Source organism: Montipora foliosa, chromosome 8 (assembly GCF_036669935.1).
Source record: "Montipora foliosa isolate CH-2021 chromosome 8, ASM3666993v2, whole genome shotgun sequence".
Lineage (NCBI taxonomy): Eukaryota > Metazoa > Cnidaria > Anthozoa > Scleractinia > Acroporidae > Montipora > Montipora foliosa.
The window spans coordinates 49,726,896-49,744,395 of NC_090876.1; the positions used below are offsets into that span (position 1 = coordinate 49,726,896).

Genomic DNA, 17,500 nt, shown 5'->3' on the forward strand with positions numbered 1-17,500 from the left:
TGACAATAAAGGCAAAGTTTGATCAAAATTCTGTACAGAGCAAAAGTAGATAATAATCTAAAAAGGGGGCCACAGGTTATCACATTGTCAGCTCCTGAAAAGGGAAAACAAAATTCATTCACTTATATCTAAAAATGACAATATTAGCCTCCCTCATAGCGACCAACACAGAAAAAGCAAGAGCAAAGGGTAAAGTTTTCTTAAAGGGAAAGTACGCTCTAGAAAAAGTTTCTCTGAATCGAAAGTTCTTTACCTGGGTTGTCATACTTGACCACTCATTTGGACTAAATTTGTTTAAATAGCCAACAATAACGCTTCAAAAATGGGCAAATTTAAATTCGCCATCTTTGTTTTTGTGTATGCAAACGAGGCTATGCATGACGTACCAATAGTCAAGGATTTCTCCGGATGACTAAAGGTACTTGATGAAAAGAAGAAAAACACAGGCGAGGAAAGCAATACTTTGTGGACTGAATCTTAATCCAGAGGCTAAACTGTTTTGATATTGGCTCCACCTCTGAAAAGATTTACCTCGTGGTTGTTAAACAAGGTTTTATATGTGAGTTATATGCAAGAGTTTTACAAAGCGAAAGAGAGCTTGCAGTGCTATCCCGCGCTCATTGCTGTAAAATAAATGCCTGGAAATTCAAGTTTAATCTGTCTACAGTGGCTTTCTACGAGATCCCTGTTACAACTTGAAAACAAACGATCGATTTATATATTTCCATCAAATGGTATGAGTAAATCGTTTCAGTAGTTTCTATACTGCTAACAAAATTTAACCACATTTCAAGTTCAGTGAAAGTCGTCTATATATGGCTTGATTCAGTTTTCTCGCTCCAATATAATGATAATTTGGACTATTTGACTGAGATTTCCGTATGAAGCGAATGTCATCAAGAGCAATTCCAATATTCATATACCAGAAGATCCCGCTTGAAGTCCTCCTTGGTAAAATGACAAACCCGAACAGACAATATAGCAGTCAGATTTTCACATTTTGAGGAATTCATCCACGTTATATTTTCGCCGGCCAACTTTTCTTTAAATTTCAATTTTCCGGTGTAAGCTTCGGTTTTTTTCTTAAATGTGTTCTCAAGTTTAGACATGCGTCTAGTTTCATCCCCCTCGAAAGGGTACACCCCAACAGCGGTAATTGTTGATGTGAAAAAGCCTTGCTCCGTGCTCTGAAAGTTTCGTCGGCTTATTCTGAATTAAACGCTTTCCAGTGTGAAGCAAACAAATACGTTTGCTGAAGCATCGAAGACGGCTGTCGCTGAAGGAAGAAAGTGAAAAAGGTACGCTTGTCGAATATTTCTTTGTCACATGTTCAAGGTTTTTGTCTTGTTTACATTTGCTCTGGCTGATTTTTGCCGCCTAGTTTGATTGACTAGAAAATCTATAAGTATTAAGTGACTTGAACTTCTGTCTCACTTATAGCCTAAATGGCCTACTACCTATTGAACCACAAGACCGTTTACCATAGTTCATCTTACATTTGAATTTCTCGAAGCAGAAAGGTCACACAAAAATGAGGAAGTGATTGTGGATCGAAGAGCTTGGTAAGGTCGAACACGTTTGTTGACTATTGCTACGTCATAACACGTCATTACGAAAACTTTTCCCCAGGAATTACTAAAATTGCCGTTTTGACCAGTTCCCTGTTAAAATGTGACAAGAGCACTTTGAAGTTGCCTCTTTCGTGACTTGGAGAGCGCCATCTTGGATATTTAGAGAAACTTTTTCTAGACCGTACTTTCCCTTTAAGAAACAACAGCAAAGAAAAAGACTAAGCCAAAGGTTGAGGGGTGCATCCTACCCCCCCCCCCCCCCCAACTCTAAAGAACAGCAAGAAGAAAGTCATCTCAAAATATTAATTCGCACTTTTGTGATCATTTCGCGACTATTGGCGTTGCAGTCCCTCAAGAATGAAACCGTTACGAGTCACGCTTAATTTAGGGGAGAAAATGAAAATTTATCTCCAGGTACTGACATTGTCCATAAAACTTCAAATTTGGCTATTTCACGTCGTTGAATTGCTGATGACAGCAAAGAAATGGACAAATATAAAAAAACACATGTTTTTGTTTTTGCCCATTACATTTATGTACAGATTTGTGACGTTCTCGTTGCCGTCGTCGTTGCTTAAGCTTCCTACTTATTCACCCACAAAGTCACAACTAGAAAACTTCTTTGATGTGACCTGGACATTAGTTGCTGATAATGCAACGACTACAGTACCTTGTGCGAAGTAAATGCAATAAACACAGAATAGTGACTAAAAAAAGGGACATCGACAGGGAGGAAAACCTGCTCAAAACCTTCTTGCAAATGCACTACCATATAAGAATACTTCTAAGCACACAGGAAATTTAAGACTGTCCAAAAGAAAATCATTGAAAACCTCGATATAAGAATACCTACCATAATGGCATTAACTATATCATTGTCATTGTTTCTCAAAGCCATGACAGCCTGCAAAGGGCAAGATAAATGAATTAAATTGAGAACAACAAATCTGACGACACATACATTACTTGAAGTTGAGGTTTCAAATGAACTACAGCTGCATGAAACAACTTGTGGAATATTCCACAAACAGAGGCTTACCTTAGATCTAGATACATTAGCTTGCTGCATAACGAGTTCAATGTCATTTTCTTCCACACCAGTCTCATTAACCTGTGAAAATTAAATCAATTTAAAATGAAAGTAACCATGATTTAGCTTACCTTAAAACCAACGCAATGCTGTCCCTGCATAAAGGTTGTGGGGGTGTTTCTTAGAGGTTTACAAAGGCTGCGGTGATGTGCCTTGGCTTAATTTGTTTGTTGGCTTAAAATGGGATAGGCGTTCTTTGCAAACACTAGCTTATTTTTTAGTGGTGGCCTGTGGCTCAGTCTATGTTACCAAGGTGACCTCCAACTCCCCAAAACGACTGCCATCCACCTTTGCTGCTCCTTTCACAACCACTAGTTTTATGCAAACGAATTATTGATGTTTTTAAAGCTTTTTAAGATACAGAGGGACACAGTTGGGTTTGGGTCATTTTATGCAGCCCCTCAGTCAACCGCGTCAATACCAGACATGCTTCAAGTTTTCTGTACCTCTTCTTCTTCCGATTCTTCTTCGTGTTCAATTGCAGCTGCTTTTGCCTCAGGGATAACAGAAGTGGGTTGAGGAGCCTTAAACTTCTCAGCAGCCTGCAACAGAGAAGTTTGCATTTTAACAAGCACAAGACTTTCTTGTTGACAAAATATGCAAGAAAACAATGCTGTCACTAGGTTATGTTACTTTGATCCATAAGCCATGACATCAAAGAATCCTGGTCCAGCAATCTAAATTCAGGAATATTTCATTGTAGTTTACCATCATCATGCAATTAAGTCCTGAATGACATTTTCATCGCATAATATGAGCTTTGTTTGGTTTAGAGAGATATTATTTTCTGTTTTTTGTTTGCTTTAAAGTCTTGACTGGTCCAATTGCTTCTCCACTCTCATTTTGTTGTAAGAATCTTGCAATGGGTGAGAAGTGAAACATTGATGCTTCCAGATGGCTCAGGAGAACAAGATAGATTGACATAGACAAGACTCTCATTATTACATGTAGCATTGATTGCTATTAGGGCATTGCACTGAACAATGAACTTCACAGTTTCTCGCTTTCCTTTGCAGTCTGAAGGTCATGTAACCTGAAAAGTCTTCCATAGTTGCCCATACTGTATATAAACAAAACATCGGCATTGTTGACTAGGACCCTTAGCTTCATCTTAAGGAGTCATAATTGAGGGGGGAAGTTATTGGCAATTTTGCAACAATATATCGTTTTCACATGATGTCATTTAATTCTAAAAGAAAATTGCCAAATTTTTTCCTGCCGTACCTCGAATGTAATCTTTACTTAAATCTTTTCACATGTTCTTAGAGCTGTAGCATGTTGTTTTGAAAATACAGCATTTTGTATTTCCAACTTTTGCCTTGCATGATACCAAGAAATTGGCTGCTCAGTTGGAAAAACAAGGCCTTTCCTGTTAACTTTCAACCTTTGCAACATTTCAAGTCTTGATTGTGTTGATGCATATGTGTACCAGTTCATGAGTGAAAAGAATGCACTTTCATGGCAAAGCGACTTCCAAAATGTTTTTGTTGATGTTGATGTATGGCGACCATTTTGGTTTTATTGGTACACCAAAATAACTCCTCCATTCAAAACTCTTACAAGTTTTGTGAGACGTCTCAGCCAATAACTACAAAATGGTGTACTACATCATCATCATATTTTTATTTACATGTACCCACAGGGTCGCATTCATTACAGATACAACGGTATTTCTGTGAGCAGTGAAAAACATCAACATAGAGACTACTACCGTATTTACCTGTGTATAAGTCGACACCCCTCCCCCCCCCCCTTTTTGATGGCAAAAAATGCAATTTCTCAATTTCCTTGTTAAATGTTCATGGGATACTAATCTTGTATTCTTCGATTTCTGGAACCATGGATTCACAAATTAAACAGGGCCTCAAGCGCTTAATAGTTTTGTGGTTCCGCAGTTGTTGTAGATGGGGGCATTTTGTTCTTGAGTTTTGCAAACATTCTCAGAAAATCGAACATGTATGTACATGTACCTGTTTTGTTGTTCAAGGATAAAGGGCTTTAGAGGATACCGGTCGTAAGCACAACACCACAGAAACAGGAGTCTATCTTTGAAAATAACTTCAAAAATGATGCAAAATGTGCAAGGTTTAATTGGTCCTTGACTTATAATTATTTGTCACATGAAAAACAACAAAAAGAAACAGAAATGCCTTTTAGAGCTTTCTGCCTTTGGAAAACAAAAATTTCCAGTGTCTATTTCATATTTGTGCTTGAGTATCTTCAAAATTTAGAGTTGGACAAATCCTCTTTCATCTCAACTGGAATTGCTTACATTCATTTCGAAGTCTTTTGTCCACTGCATTCATTATGCCCAAGACAACACTATTATGTTAATTTGGAATAAATTATTTAGCTGGAACTTGGCTCTAAATCTTTGACCTGTGTATAACTCGAGGGCGATTTTTTTGGAGCTTCTTTTTTAGGCCATAAAAGGTCGACTTGTACACGGGTAAACATGGTATTTGCAAATAATTATTGCCAAGAAATCTATTAAAATTAAAAAAACCACACAGACTTGAGACTTTGAGAAATTATGTATGTATTAGTCTTTTATAACATTTCATTTTCTTGGCATTTTTCATTGAAAGGCTTGGAATTAATTTTATTTTTTGTTGTGTGACAGTGAAAACAATCTATACTCTGTTTAAATCAATTTACCTTAGTCCCCCGACAGCTTAAGATGATAGCACTATGGTAAGGAATGCATTAGGTGGCCACTTCACAAACAACCCAAGGTACTACAAAAACACTTTTAAACCCTGCTGGATGGGCATCAAGCCAGAAAAGAAAGATCTTACCTGCACTTGAGCTTGCTGGCTTAGATCTTCAATCTACAATAATATTAAAACAGAACAGATTATCTAAAATCAATATATTATTTATTCTTTAGATGTAAACATTGCTGAATTTTAATTTAATGACAGAGCAAAGGGCAATTTCCCAACTTAAGAATCCTGTGCAACACTCTATAAGTACAGTACATGTAGCAACAATACTATTTCCTGACAACAACAAATTAATACGTAAATTATTCCATGCCCTCAGATCTCATAATCTCTAGATCAGTGGACCACATCATACCTGGATTGTCAGCCATGTATGGACATCAACACACAACAAACAACATAATGTGGTAGTGTATGCAAGGGAATACAATGATGACAAACAGACAACAAACACAGACAAAGGAAAGCAGGCCTCCAAACCAGGCAGACACTCCTCACCATAAGGCATCTTTATCGTCATAGGGCACAAAATACCACAAATTAACCTTTCCCCCCCCAAAGAGTGATACTTGTAGATTCTACTCTGCACATTTTACTCGTTACTGTAGGCTGCTTCGTAATAACAGTAGTGATTTCCTCTGTGTCCAAACAGTTAACAACTTGCAAATATTATCCAAATCATCACAAGGTTGGTTTTTAACTAGTGTCCAGTTCAGAAGGATGTTGTTATCACAACCATACAGTATTATTATTGTCTCAACTGAATTCCGATAGACTTTGTTGCAATTCCTTTTCCCCCAAGCTCACAATTCAGCTTTACATTGTTGTTGTCCCATTTTTCCTCCAAGTACTGGTAATGAATGTTGGACATTCTGTTGATACTGAAATACATGAACAGTGGACATACCTTGGCTTCACCAAACACAATAAAAGTGTCTGATGCTGGACTTTTATATACATCTGGCTTGTTGATGACAAACAAAATATTTTTGGATTTTCTTATTGTAACTCTTTTTACTCCTGATACACTTTTCAGTCCAAGTTTTGACATTGCCTTTCGAGCCTTCTTTTCACTACGGCTTTGTTTAGCTTTGCTACCAAGCTCTTCAGTCAGACCAGCTGCTGCAGCTATATCACTGGCTATACTTGGCTGTCCAGCATCTCCTTCCTCCAATTCTGGAACTTCATCGTCACTATCACTTTCGGTTCCAGAGATGACTATGTAAAATGGAAAACAAACTTAAACTTACTCATAACTTAAATGAGCTGGAAACAATGTGTACCCAACAAATTGCATTACAATAACATAAAAGAGAGTAGATGAAGAGAGATAAATGTAAAGGGCATGTAAACCAAAAAATATGACTTGTTTATGCATCACTTAAGGTGGCAATGAAAAAGGTATTACTATTTATTTTGGCCAATTCGAAATATTTTGAGCAAAAAATGAAATTTTCTCTGCAGGATTCACTTGCAGTGAAAACAATAGCGGGTGTTTCTGATGTCAGCGGTGGAACACAAATAGTGCAATTTATACAACAGTGATGTTGGTGAAACCTCAGAAGCTTCCATGGATGGGGCCTCGTCCAGATCATTTTGAACAGCGTAAGTCTGTCGTAATGTGTTTTCTTTGCTGAAAAGCTTAAGCCTACCTTGATATTTTTTCCCACATCCTGCGAGTTAAGTGCACGCACCGACATTTTATTTTTTGCATTTAATCTTTCCCAAATAGTCAAATTTGGCTTCATTTTTTGAAATGTTTCTTTAACTTGTATGGTGCAATCTCAACTTTCACCCAAGCAAAAATTCAAGGAAATTTCAAGCAGTTTTCCACCAAATCCTTTTTTTCAAGGGGTTTTCAAGCACCCTTGAAATCCAAAATTCAATTCCAGGGCTTTTCAAGGACTTTAAGGAGTAGCTTGAACCCTGACGAAGATAATCCATCAGCCTTTCTTAAAAATTCACATTTATTTGTCAAAAGATCATTAAATCTTCTCAAGCGTAATTTAAATATGTAAGAAAATTTATTTATTAACCATGTAGGGTTATAGTTGGAGTGTATTTTTATCAAATCAAAGGTTGAAAAGTAATATCTGTTGGTTAACAGGTTACCATTAAATTTGAGCCCTGAACAACTGCAAGGAATTTGAGGACATAATGTTAACAAATCCATATCCAGCATATACTACAAATTAAGTCCTATGTCTACGGAGCCCTGTTAGTGCCACCCGGATGTGCGTATACTTTTTATTTACTTCTTGCGAGACTTTTTTACTTTGGGCATGACTCTTGCTTTTATTTGTGTCAGTGGCGCGACTTTTTTTAGCTGGCGCGACTTTTTTTATTTGGCGCGACTTTTTTTACTTGGCGCGACTTTTCTTAATTTGGCGCGACTTTTTTTATTTGGCGCGACTTTTTTTTGTTTGGCGCGACTTTTTTTATTTGGCGCGACTTTTTTTGTTTGGCCCGACGTTTTTATCTGGCCTGTCTTTTATGCCGGCGCCTGGGTACGGACCTTATGTATCCCTTATTATAGTGTAATAAATATTGTAAGCAATAATCCTATAAACCCTTGTATACCCCTATATACCCTTGTATACCTCTATATACCCTCAAGAGAGGATTAGGTGAGAGAACGGATCCCCCTGCTCCATCATAGTTTTTTAAAAATCTATTTTTAGTTTAAGTTCTCGTTCCCAATGCCGCCCTTAACTAAAGTTTCTTTCCGTTATTACAACTGGCAAATCAGGTGCCTGTGTATGGGGGGGGGAGGATCTGCTCGCTTACCTTACCTTTGTATACCTTTTAAGTGCATTTCTGGACATAAGTACCTATATATCCCTTACAAAAAGTTAAAAAGCGTTTGTAATTGTGTCGGGGTTTGTAGTAAAAGATGCTCTCTTGCTGGACCGATGTTTTTGATAGTGTCGCTAAGGTAGTTAGGTAATCCAGTGTGCCATACTGGGCATCCATATTCCATTATCGGACCGTCTAATAAAGCAGCAAAAACTGACATAATAACTTCGGTTTTGAAGCCTGACTTTCGGACAATTAGTAAGATACACAAGCTTTTGGATGCTTTCGTAGTTTTTTATCAATAACGCTCGAAACGTTGGCTTTCAAATTTCTCTATGGTGGTCAATATGAGATCTCAACCCACTTGACAAATCCATTTCTGTACTACAGGACGAAACTAGGTGATGGAAAGTAGTGAAACTACTTCCTGTGGCGTAACGAAGTCAAGCTGCCAATTATATTGTAGAGGAGAACAAGATCTTAAGTGGAATGGCAGTTGCCAACTGCATAAATCACGCTTTTTCGGGGTATACTGAGGTATACAAGAGTACACAAAGGTATACAAGGGTATAGAATGCAAGGGTATATAGAGTATACTAAGGTATATGGGCAGCATAGGAGTATAAAAGGGTATACAAGTGTTTACAAGGGTATATAGGGGTTTACAAGGGTAGTCAAGGGTATGAAGAGGATGAGGTAAGCGAGCAGATCCCCCCCCCCCCCCCATACACAGGCCCCTGATTTGCCAGTTGTAATAACGGAAAGAAACTTTAGTTAAGCGCGGCACTGGGAACGAGAACTTAAACTAAAAATAGATTTTTAAAAAACTATGATGGAGCAGGGGGATCCGTTCTCTCACCTAATCCTCTCTTGAGGGTATAATATAGTTAAATAAAATTTAACATAGTTAACGACTAGGAGCTAGTCTGGTCAGTAGTGTTTTGCAGGCGGTTGTTAGTGTCTTGGCCGTCTGGTAGCGTTGTTCAGCGTTTTGGTGCGTTCTGTAGCGTTTGTTATAGTTACATGGTTCACGACCGGGAGCTAGTCCGGTCAGTAGCGTTTTGCAGGCGTTTGTTAGCGTTGTTATGCGTTTTTGTAGCGTTTGCAGCACTCTTTAGGTTGGGGGGGCCCTGGGGCTGACATGGTTCAGCGGTATTCCTGCGTAGTGCATGCGTTGTCCAATGTGCTTGCAGCGTGTTTGTTGGCGTGGCGTTGTGAGTCGGTTTAGGAGTTTAGTGGTTCTCGGCGTTCCCTCCCTCTCCCCCCCTTTCTTTCTTTTTTTTTTTTTTTGTGCTCTTTTTTTTTGTGTGTTATTATTATTATTATTATTATTATTCCACTGAGCTATCTGGCTCAAGTGTGACGGGTGCCTTAGGGGGGCCTGGCGCGGGGGGCTCGTGGCTTGGTTGCGGGTTGGGCAGGCCAGTCGGGTGTTCTAGCGCCTTGGGGATGTGACTGCGGTTGCAGCCCCCAGGCTTCCTGGGCACCTACCCTCCACTGGCGACGTGGGCGTTAATAGAGGTATACAGGGGTATATAGGGGTATACAAGGGTTTATAGGATTATTGCTTACAATATTTATTACACTATAATAAGGGATACATAAGGTCCGTACCCAGGTGCCGGAATAAAAGACACGCCAGATAAAAAAGTCGCGCCAAACAAAAAAAGTCGCGCCAAACAAAAAAAGTCGCGCCAAACAGAAAAAGTCGCGCCAAATAAAAAAAGTCGCGCCAAATAAAAAAAGTCGCGCCAAATTAAGAAAAGTCGCGCCAAGTAAAAAAAGTCGCGCCAAATAAAAAAAGTCGCGCCAAATAAAAAAAGTCGCACCAGCTAAAAAAAAGTCGCGCCACTGACACAAATAAAAACAAGAGTCACGCCCAAAGTAAAAAAGTCTCGACAGAAAAAAATAAAAAGTATACGCACACCCGGGTGGCACTAACAGGGCTCCGTATATGTCTAATGGTGTTGACTCCTATACCTTCAAAATGTATCCCGTGTAAATGTCTAGAGCTTTTTCTTGCTGTGATTGCATAACTTAGGGCCAAGTCGCACTAGAGGACAAAACTCTTTACTTATGTCAAAAATCTGTCATCACAATGAAAAACCAAGTGCGACCGGTTTGTCCACCGAAGGACAAAATTTGGTCGCAGACGGACAAACTTCAAAGATGCCGTCGACTACCTCTGGAGCAGGCCAAACTGAAACAAACCTTGGAAAACAATAGCGAGGGTGTCCTGATTCGGAAATGATTTGACAGGTGATATGTAGCAGAGTCTCTATGCGATAGACTTTGCGGTAAAATTGATAATGTTCTCATTGAAAAGTATGCATGATTTTGAAAGTAAACAACACTTGGCAAAAATTGTGTCAAGTTTATTAAAGAAAGGAAAGGAAAAGAACTTTATTAAAGTGTCTAATCTTCTAGCGCCGTAGGGCACTAACCGGGGACACTGTAAATTGAAATTAACAAGTTAACGCAAGTCAAATCAAATTTTGGTTCTTTCAAGTTTGTTAATAGTTTAACACTCCGACTATAAAACGGAATAACGGAAGAAAGGTAAAATGACCAATGTAATGGCAATTCGGTGACAGACACCGTTATGGGACTGAGTATAAACACGTGTTCGAACAGCAGCGGGAGTAACAATGTCGGTTTTATGTGCTTCAACAAGACTTCTCGAGGCAAGAGGCACATTTTCATGATCTTGGGCTCTTTCCTGGTTATTATCGTTGTGCTAAATTTAATATCATTTCACCGTTCCATGCACGACGCTTACGGTGTCGCCCAACGATAATTCACAAAATGGCGTCACATTCTTAAAATAAGTAATGAAGGAAAACTCCCAACCGACACTTTGTTTAGAAGTTAGAAATGTTAAACGAATCAAATATTCTTTTAACTATCATAGGTCGCTTTTAGCAGGAAGATAAATTAAGATATTCTTACCTTCAGCATTTGCCTCTTCTTGGGCCGGAGGATTCTCTACCGCAGGGGTCATCTGCAAATCGACAACACCTCAGATTCTGCTTGGACTTTCCAAAATAATAATGTGGTAAACCAAAGACGTCAGTTACTATAGAACTTGACGACACCGATGGAAAGGTCAAGAAGAACAATACAAGAAAAGATGGAAGAAGATTTCACAACAAACCTGAGACGAAAGAACAGAAAAGCCAAAGCCACTACTAATTTGCGCAAAGGCTGATGGGAGATACAGCTGAAGGAAGAAAAATTAACTGGTGGATCGGACTTCTAAAGTTTCGACCCCCGGAATGTACAGTCGTCCATTTTCAGTACCCAAACAAAATGTTCGACCAAAGTGTTTTCCTAACTTTTTCCTCGGATATCCAGGGACAAGAAGTGGTAACGAGGGGACTGGCATGATAAAAATACCTCGTGTCAAAAAAATCCGGCTGGCTCATCACCCTTTGCAGTCAGTGGTCAATCCTCGAACAACATGATTACACTAGTAATAGTTTTCACTACACCTGCCCACGCCTAAGATAGTATGGAAGGCAACGGAGTTATGCTTATATTATATGCTGAACATATCGCCCCTGTTTCCGATTTGCGTCTGACAAATCGTCGCTCGTCCGTCTTTCTGATTTGACTCCGGACAAAATCAATTTCCGAGCCAGGCAACTCGCTTTGCATCAGATCTGCTTGAATGTTTGATGTTTCAATCGCTAACCCGAACAGAGCTTTGGTTCTTCGTGCGAGTTCCCAAAACACCTCGGTCGTGTAGAACAATGCCAATACCACTTGCACGCCCGTTTAGGTAATACCATACCACCTTGCGCGCCCGGTTGAACAAATCGAGATGCATTTCCCCGACAATATCTACCAATTTATAAATTTACCCCTTTTTACACGGTGACTTCAAGGTTGCCTCCTCGGGTTTTGGCCCAAAACCCTGCGGCAGCAATAACTTGAATAAGGAGTTCTTTTCCTTTTAAACTAGAAAGGGCATCTCAATCTTACGATACAATGCGATACAATAACTTCGTTCATTTTTTCCATTGAAGCGTTGGTGTAATGTCATTTTCCCTATGTGATCGGTCAGAAACAATTTTGCGTTCATGCGGTCCTTTTAGAGCATTAGAAGAAGCGCCTGATAAATAACATATTCATACACGGCGGCCGGCAAGAAATTATTCATCATTAAGTAAAGCACGATTGTAGATACTATAAAACCTCCGGTCGTAGATGTACTTACTGACGTTACACAAATCACTTGACTCTGAAAATGACTTCCGCTCTGGTTGTCCAAACGTCAATCAATGTCATCTCAAAAAGTCCTTCTCAGGACTACACTCACCCGGGTGACCGTACTTTACTTAATTATGATAGGACTCCTGGGTTCAAACATTGTTCAAACCATTTACGAAGAAAATTATCCCTTTGTCTTTGTGCTAAGTAGTCCAACTAGCTTCGTTTACACGGACATAAGAAATGTTCCTTTAGAGAGAGCGAAAGTGGTTGGTCTCTCAACAGCACAAAGACGAACGAATAACTTATTGACCGCTATTTAATAATGCGGTACATTATGTAGACATTTTACGGTCAACAAGTTCGTGTAATTTTGAAGACAGGCACAGATCGACAGTTTCAACCGTCGGGCCTTGCGTGGGAAGGGGTTAATTAATCTCAACATAGCTTGAAAGGTAGGAGATAAATTGTGCCAGCTCAGTCCTGGGTTTATCGAGGCACAAGTTCAATTAGTAATTTCGAAGCGGAACTGTGTATCGGACTGGTAATCTCCGCTCTGTCCAAAATGATCGATTGTCTTGTTATCTCCGCATATAACTGCTTCGACCAAAAAACTCGTCCCTACAGCCGCCTGGGTCTATCAGCAACTGGAAAGAACGGCCAAACTCAAGTTCCAAAATGACCGTCTCAGTTTTCCACATGCTAAAATGTTTGTCGCCCATTTTCACCCAAATCCTAATGGTTTGCATAAAATTGTTGTCCTACGGTTGTTCTTCAAGGGCAAGTTGGAGGTGTGAAAGCAGGAGGGGTGGGAATAGAACTCAATTCAGTCTCGCCGAAAAAAAAAAAAAAAGCATTTTCGCGGCCAGTTTATACGAAGAAAAAATATAAGCAACGCTAATGTTTAATTAAGGAAATCGTTTCTTTCAAAATTTCAAACATCTCAAAATTATTACTGGAAAATACTACGTAAACATTATACTGTGGTACTGTTCGCAGTGTAAGAACAATAAAGGCTGCCGTAGAGTGACCCTTCGAAGACCAGTACACAAAACAAACATCTCAAACTGACCAATTAAAACCAAGGAACGGATGCAATTGGCAAGGGAAACTTTTTGAAAGATGCCAATTTAAGGAAAACGGCGGAAAACTCTAGTAAAACTCGGGCTAAACTCATCCACACCTACAAAAGCGCCCCTAACCGTCTGGTGTTAGCCAGACCATTGAGGGCGCTAAAATCGTCTGAGGTTAGCCAGGGTAAAATCTGTTTCACCTTCAGGTGAGGAATGGTTATCATCGATTGATGAAAACAGTAACACCAAAATAAACTAGGGCATAGATTAACCGAGGAAATCACAACAAAATGTGAAAGTAAACATGAATAATCCATGTTCTTAACTTCTCAACCTTGGATAATGCAATTCTAGCTTTCCCATTGGTTCACTAGATCTTGGTTACCAGCTATTATACCTGCATTTGGCCTTATATGGAAATGAATGCGGCAGATGTAGCTCAGCATAAATTCACTTTCCGGTGTTTCTTAAACTTAAATATAATTTAGCAAAAACGAAGGTTGAGAATTTAATGAAATTATTATTTCATTCGGACTTGTTGGATACGTTGATAACAGCAAACTCGGCGCTACGCGCCTTGTTGGCTATTTACCATCTCGTATCCAAGGCGGGCTCAAGGAATAATTGTTAAATATCTTCGAGATTCTATGAAAATCACTCTAGGGCATATCTATTGTAATTCTGGCCCCGGTAGTTCAAAGGCTACATAACTTTATCCAGTGGATAAGTCCGCATCATCTTACAGTCTCAATCTGTGCAAAGATTTCAGTATTTGCTCGCGTATAACCGCGAATATGCCCACTCTAAGCACATCTAAGTAAAGGCATGCACGAAAACCTTGGCTAACCGTGATAGTTTAACATAGAATATACTTAACACTCTGGATAGTGGCGTATCATTGGATAATGTTAAACGGCCTTTGAACAAATGGGGTCTGTCCTCTACTATGATAACATTAAACGTTGCACCTGTTCTTGACGTTGATTAAAAAACTAAGCCGACAGTAGAAAACTCCATGTTAGAAACAATTACGATGATGAACTATCTATCCACTGTATTTTTTATTAAGAGTCATTTCGTTTCATATTACTTCGAATTGTCTCCAGTCCTTTTAAAATTTCAATACAATTTACTGCGCCTTTCAAGAACATGCGGACTCTTAAATTCAAAGGTCAACCGACAAATGCGTTTTTCGCTACCGTCAATCAAATGTTCGGCGGCTCCTCCCAGCTTCCGACTTTTAAGAGTCCGCATGTTATTGAAAGGCGCAGTAAATAACCTGTTTTTCAGGATCCAAAATTACAAAATTTGAATTTAAATTGAGGGCCAGAAACGTGCCGTTACTGTTAATAATTCAGTTATCTTGCATTTTTACAAAGAGGTAAACCCATTCATATCTTGCAAGACAAAATTACAATTATCGATAGGCATACATATATTAAATACTTAACATTCAATAAAGTTAATGTTATAGTAATGTAAAAAATTCTGTGCGTTCCAGAGAACCGAGATTTCAAATGTGGGTGAAAATTATTTTTTTCTCGTCGACAAAGGAGAAAAATGAAGAATCGTTTAAAGGGACTGTGTCACGGCAGTTCACTTCATTTTGTTTCGTTTTACCATTCGCTCGCCCCTTCTTGCCATACAACTTAACGGTAACTCAGAAATTCCTTTTAAACAGCACAAACCAATTACTTCGTGAGGAAAAACTGTCTGTCGAGCAGACATAATTAATGTTAGAAACAACAGAAATCACCTTTGAAAAACTGTCAGGCTGAAGAGTTTTCAAAAACCCTAATCACAATTCATTTTAATCTCCAATTTTGCCCATTCCTGCCTCCTTTTAGATTTGCTGTTTTATTCAAACCTTCCTTTAATGTTTCAAGTTTTGATTGATTTGGTTGCCAGTTTTGGCTAAATTTCGTGACAAATCCCCTTTAACTTCAATGTCTAGACCAATCACACAACAATCTGTACTATAGGGCGATTTTCAATTACTTCGACCAATCACAGCAGGTACAAACAGCGCAATGAACCAATACAAATTCGTAGCAGTTCCGTGTAACTTGCTCAAAGCGCGGGAAAATCGTGCGTGCAAGTAGCTGTTGGTTTTGGTTTTCCTCCTCATTGGTTGATAAACTCGCCCGAGATTTTTAAACCAATCACCAAGCGTAGCAACTTCAATCGCGTAATTAGTTTCGGCAGTCATTTGAAAACTGCTCTAACAAACTCCTAGTTTTTTATCATCCACCTAAGATAAGAGACCGCATCCCACGACTTGGAAAAAAAGTAAGGTCCCTTTCTATGGTCATACTTAATCACTAAATAATTATCAGTGGTTCAAATTGCTACAAGACTTCAGGCCCTTTTCAGTTCTCTTGCCATCAATGCCATCTTAGAGTTAGAACAGCCTCACAGGGGCCACGGAGAGGGAGGGGTTGGGGAAACTATAGCCCGTCCCTCACCCACTTTTTTCCGTACGGTGTTGTTTTCTCCTAAACGTCTCTTGATGGAGCGGTTTTCAATTGAGTGTCGAAAGTAATTAGCGAATTGCTTTGGTTTATAATTACTTCACTCAGTGACTGGTTCAAAGTTCTCGCGCCACTTTTTCAACCAATCAGAAGTGAAAGCAAAACCAATCGTGGCTAGCGCGTGCGCATTTTCCCGCGCTTTGTGTCGGCTACGTGTAATCAAATTCGATTTTTGATTGGTTTACTGGATTGTCTCCGTCCTTTTTGATTGGCCAAAGTAATTACTTTGGTTTTGGTTTTACGACGCTCAATTGAAACTCGCTCTACACAACTGAAAACTACCCTAGTCGCCTGATTAATAATTTGGTGAGCTCAAATTTGAACCAGTGTGAAATTTGAACCACTGTTTCTAGTGAAAAATGGGGCATTAAAAAATTATCAAAACCTTAACAAGGTATCGAAGGATGTATTACCAACGATTGTACTAACTGTAAAAGGTTAATACGCTCTGTTGATTTCCGCGGACCAACAGCACAGGGGGTGAAGCCGCTGACAACACTTCCAGCCAGCTCATGTACAACAGAGGGGACGTCATCTCTATTTTTGGTACCGGAAGCGTGAGGACAATTAGTTTAGCATCATTTGAATGTTCCCGGATGAGCTCGCCCAGGCGAATGTTATGCATGGTTTTACGGTCCTTTTCCAGATCCTTCTGCTCTGGAAACTCATCTTTCACCGGCAGTTTCATGAAGTTCTGGATACTGGAATTTGAGGGCCGGTTGTTTATGCCTTCCACTTCGACGACGCTCGAGAAATCAATTCTGAATCGCTTCAAGAGATTCGCCATTCGCAGCTCGTTGCTCTTGAGAGAATGAGTCGAGGCTGGGGTGAAGATTCTCAATTTGCAGTCCTTCCAATAATTGTGGATTGACAGCAGATAGGGGATCAGGATTGTCAAGCCTCCATCGTCGAACAGCCACCAAACATCAATGGTTCCTTTAGGTTTTTCTTTAAAGGCAACTTCGACTTCAGCTGGAGCACCTTGTGACTCAACCAAAGGCTCGGTCAGCTTTGCTGTCTCCTCAAACTTTTCTTCAGTTTCATCTTCAACTGGCTTTTTACTAACGGTGACTTTAAACTTCCCTTGCTGCACGACGTTTGGACTTTCTTGTTGCCCCTTCCCTGTCTTGTCTTCGCTCTTATCCTGCTCCACATTCAAGTTCCCTTCTTCCTTCGCCTTGATAACTTCCAGTACGTACTCTTTATCATCCGGAGTACTACGCTTCGCGACATGGAAAATTCTTCCGCTACTTTCGCTCTGAACTTCAGAAGAAAGAAGCTGTTGTTCATCTGACATCTCACTGACCTGTACTTCAGGAGCAACTGGATCCATAGTCACCTCGTCTTCTTCAACAAGCCAATCATCTTCTTCGAACTTAGCAAGCTCTTGTAAGTCCAGCTCGCCTCTCAAACGTAAAATCGCAACACCGTAATCAAGCTCAAATGCATCATGTACCACGTTGACGTACTCCTCCACGACGGCGCGTCCAGACGGATCTTT

The 17,500-nt window shown here is 39.6% G+C and overlaps 2 protein-coding genes across 6 annotated transcripts in view; both read right to left on the minus strand.

Moving 5' to 3' along the window:
* LOC137968109 (nascent polypeptide-associated complex subunit alpha-like) overlaps window positions 1-11,402 on the minus strand; it is an 11,449-nt gene extending 47 nt beyond the window's left edge. Inside the window, exons 1-8 of one of the 2 annotated variants that reach the window (XM_068814734.1) lie at window positions 11,338-11,402; window positions 11,133-11,184; window positions 6,295-6,605; window positions 5,460-5,492; window positions 3,108-3,203; window positions 2,611-2,682; window positions 2,425-2,475; window positions 1-94 (exon numbers count right to left, since the gene is read on the minus strand). The exon at window positions 1-94 is cut by the window's left edge and continues 47 nt beyond it. In XM_068814734.1, coding sequence (XP_068670835.1) covers window positions 80-94; window positions 2,425-2,475; window positions 2,611-2,682; window positions 3,108-3,203; window positions 5,460-5,492; window positions 6,295-6,605; window positions 11,133-11,184 — 630 coding nt within the window. In that variant the 5' untranslated portion in view covers window positions 11,338-11,402 and the 3' untranslated portion in view covers window positions 1-79. Of the gene's footprint in view, window positions 95-2,424; window positions 2,476-2,610; window positions 2,683-3,107; window positions 3,204-5,459; window positions 5,493-6,294; window positions 6,606-11,132; window positions 11,219-11,337 lie in introns of both variants that reach the window. The other variant, XM_068814733.1, reaches the window with a different exon arrangement.
* A 1,881-nt stretch (window positions 11,403-13,283) lies between these two features.
* The window catches only part of LOC138012509 (solute carrier family 12 member 2-like), a 17,121-nt gene continuing 12,904 nt past the window's right edge, over window positions 13,284-17,500 (minus strand). For all 4 annotated transcript variants that reach the window (XM_068859296.1, XM_068859295.1, XM_068859293.1 and 1 more), the window contains one exon: window positions 13,284-17,500. This exon is cut by the window's right edge and continues 110 nt beyond it. In XM_068859296.1, the coding sequence (XP_068715397.1) occupies window positions 16,424-17,500 (1,077 nt within the window). In that variant the 3' untranslated portion in view covers window positions 13,284-16,423.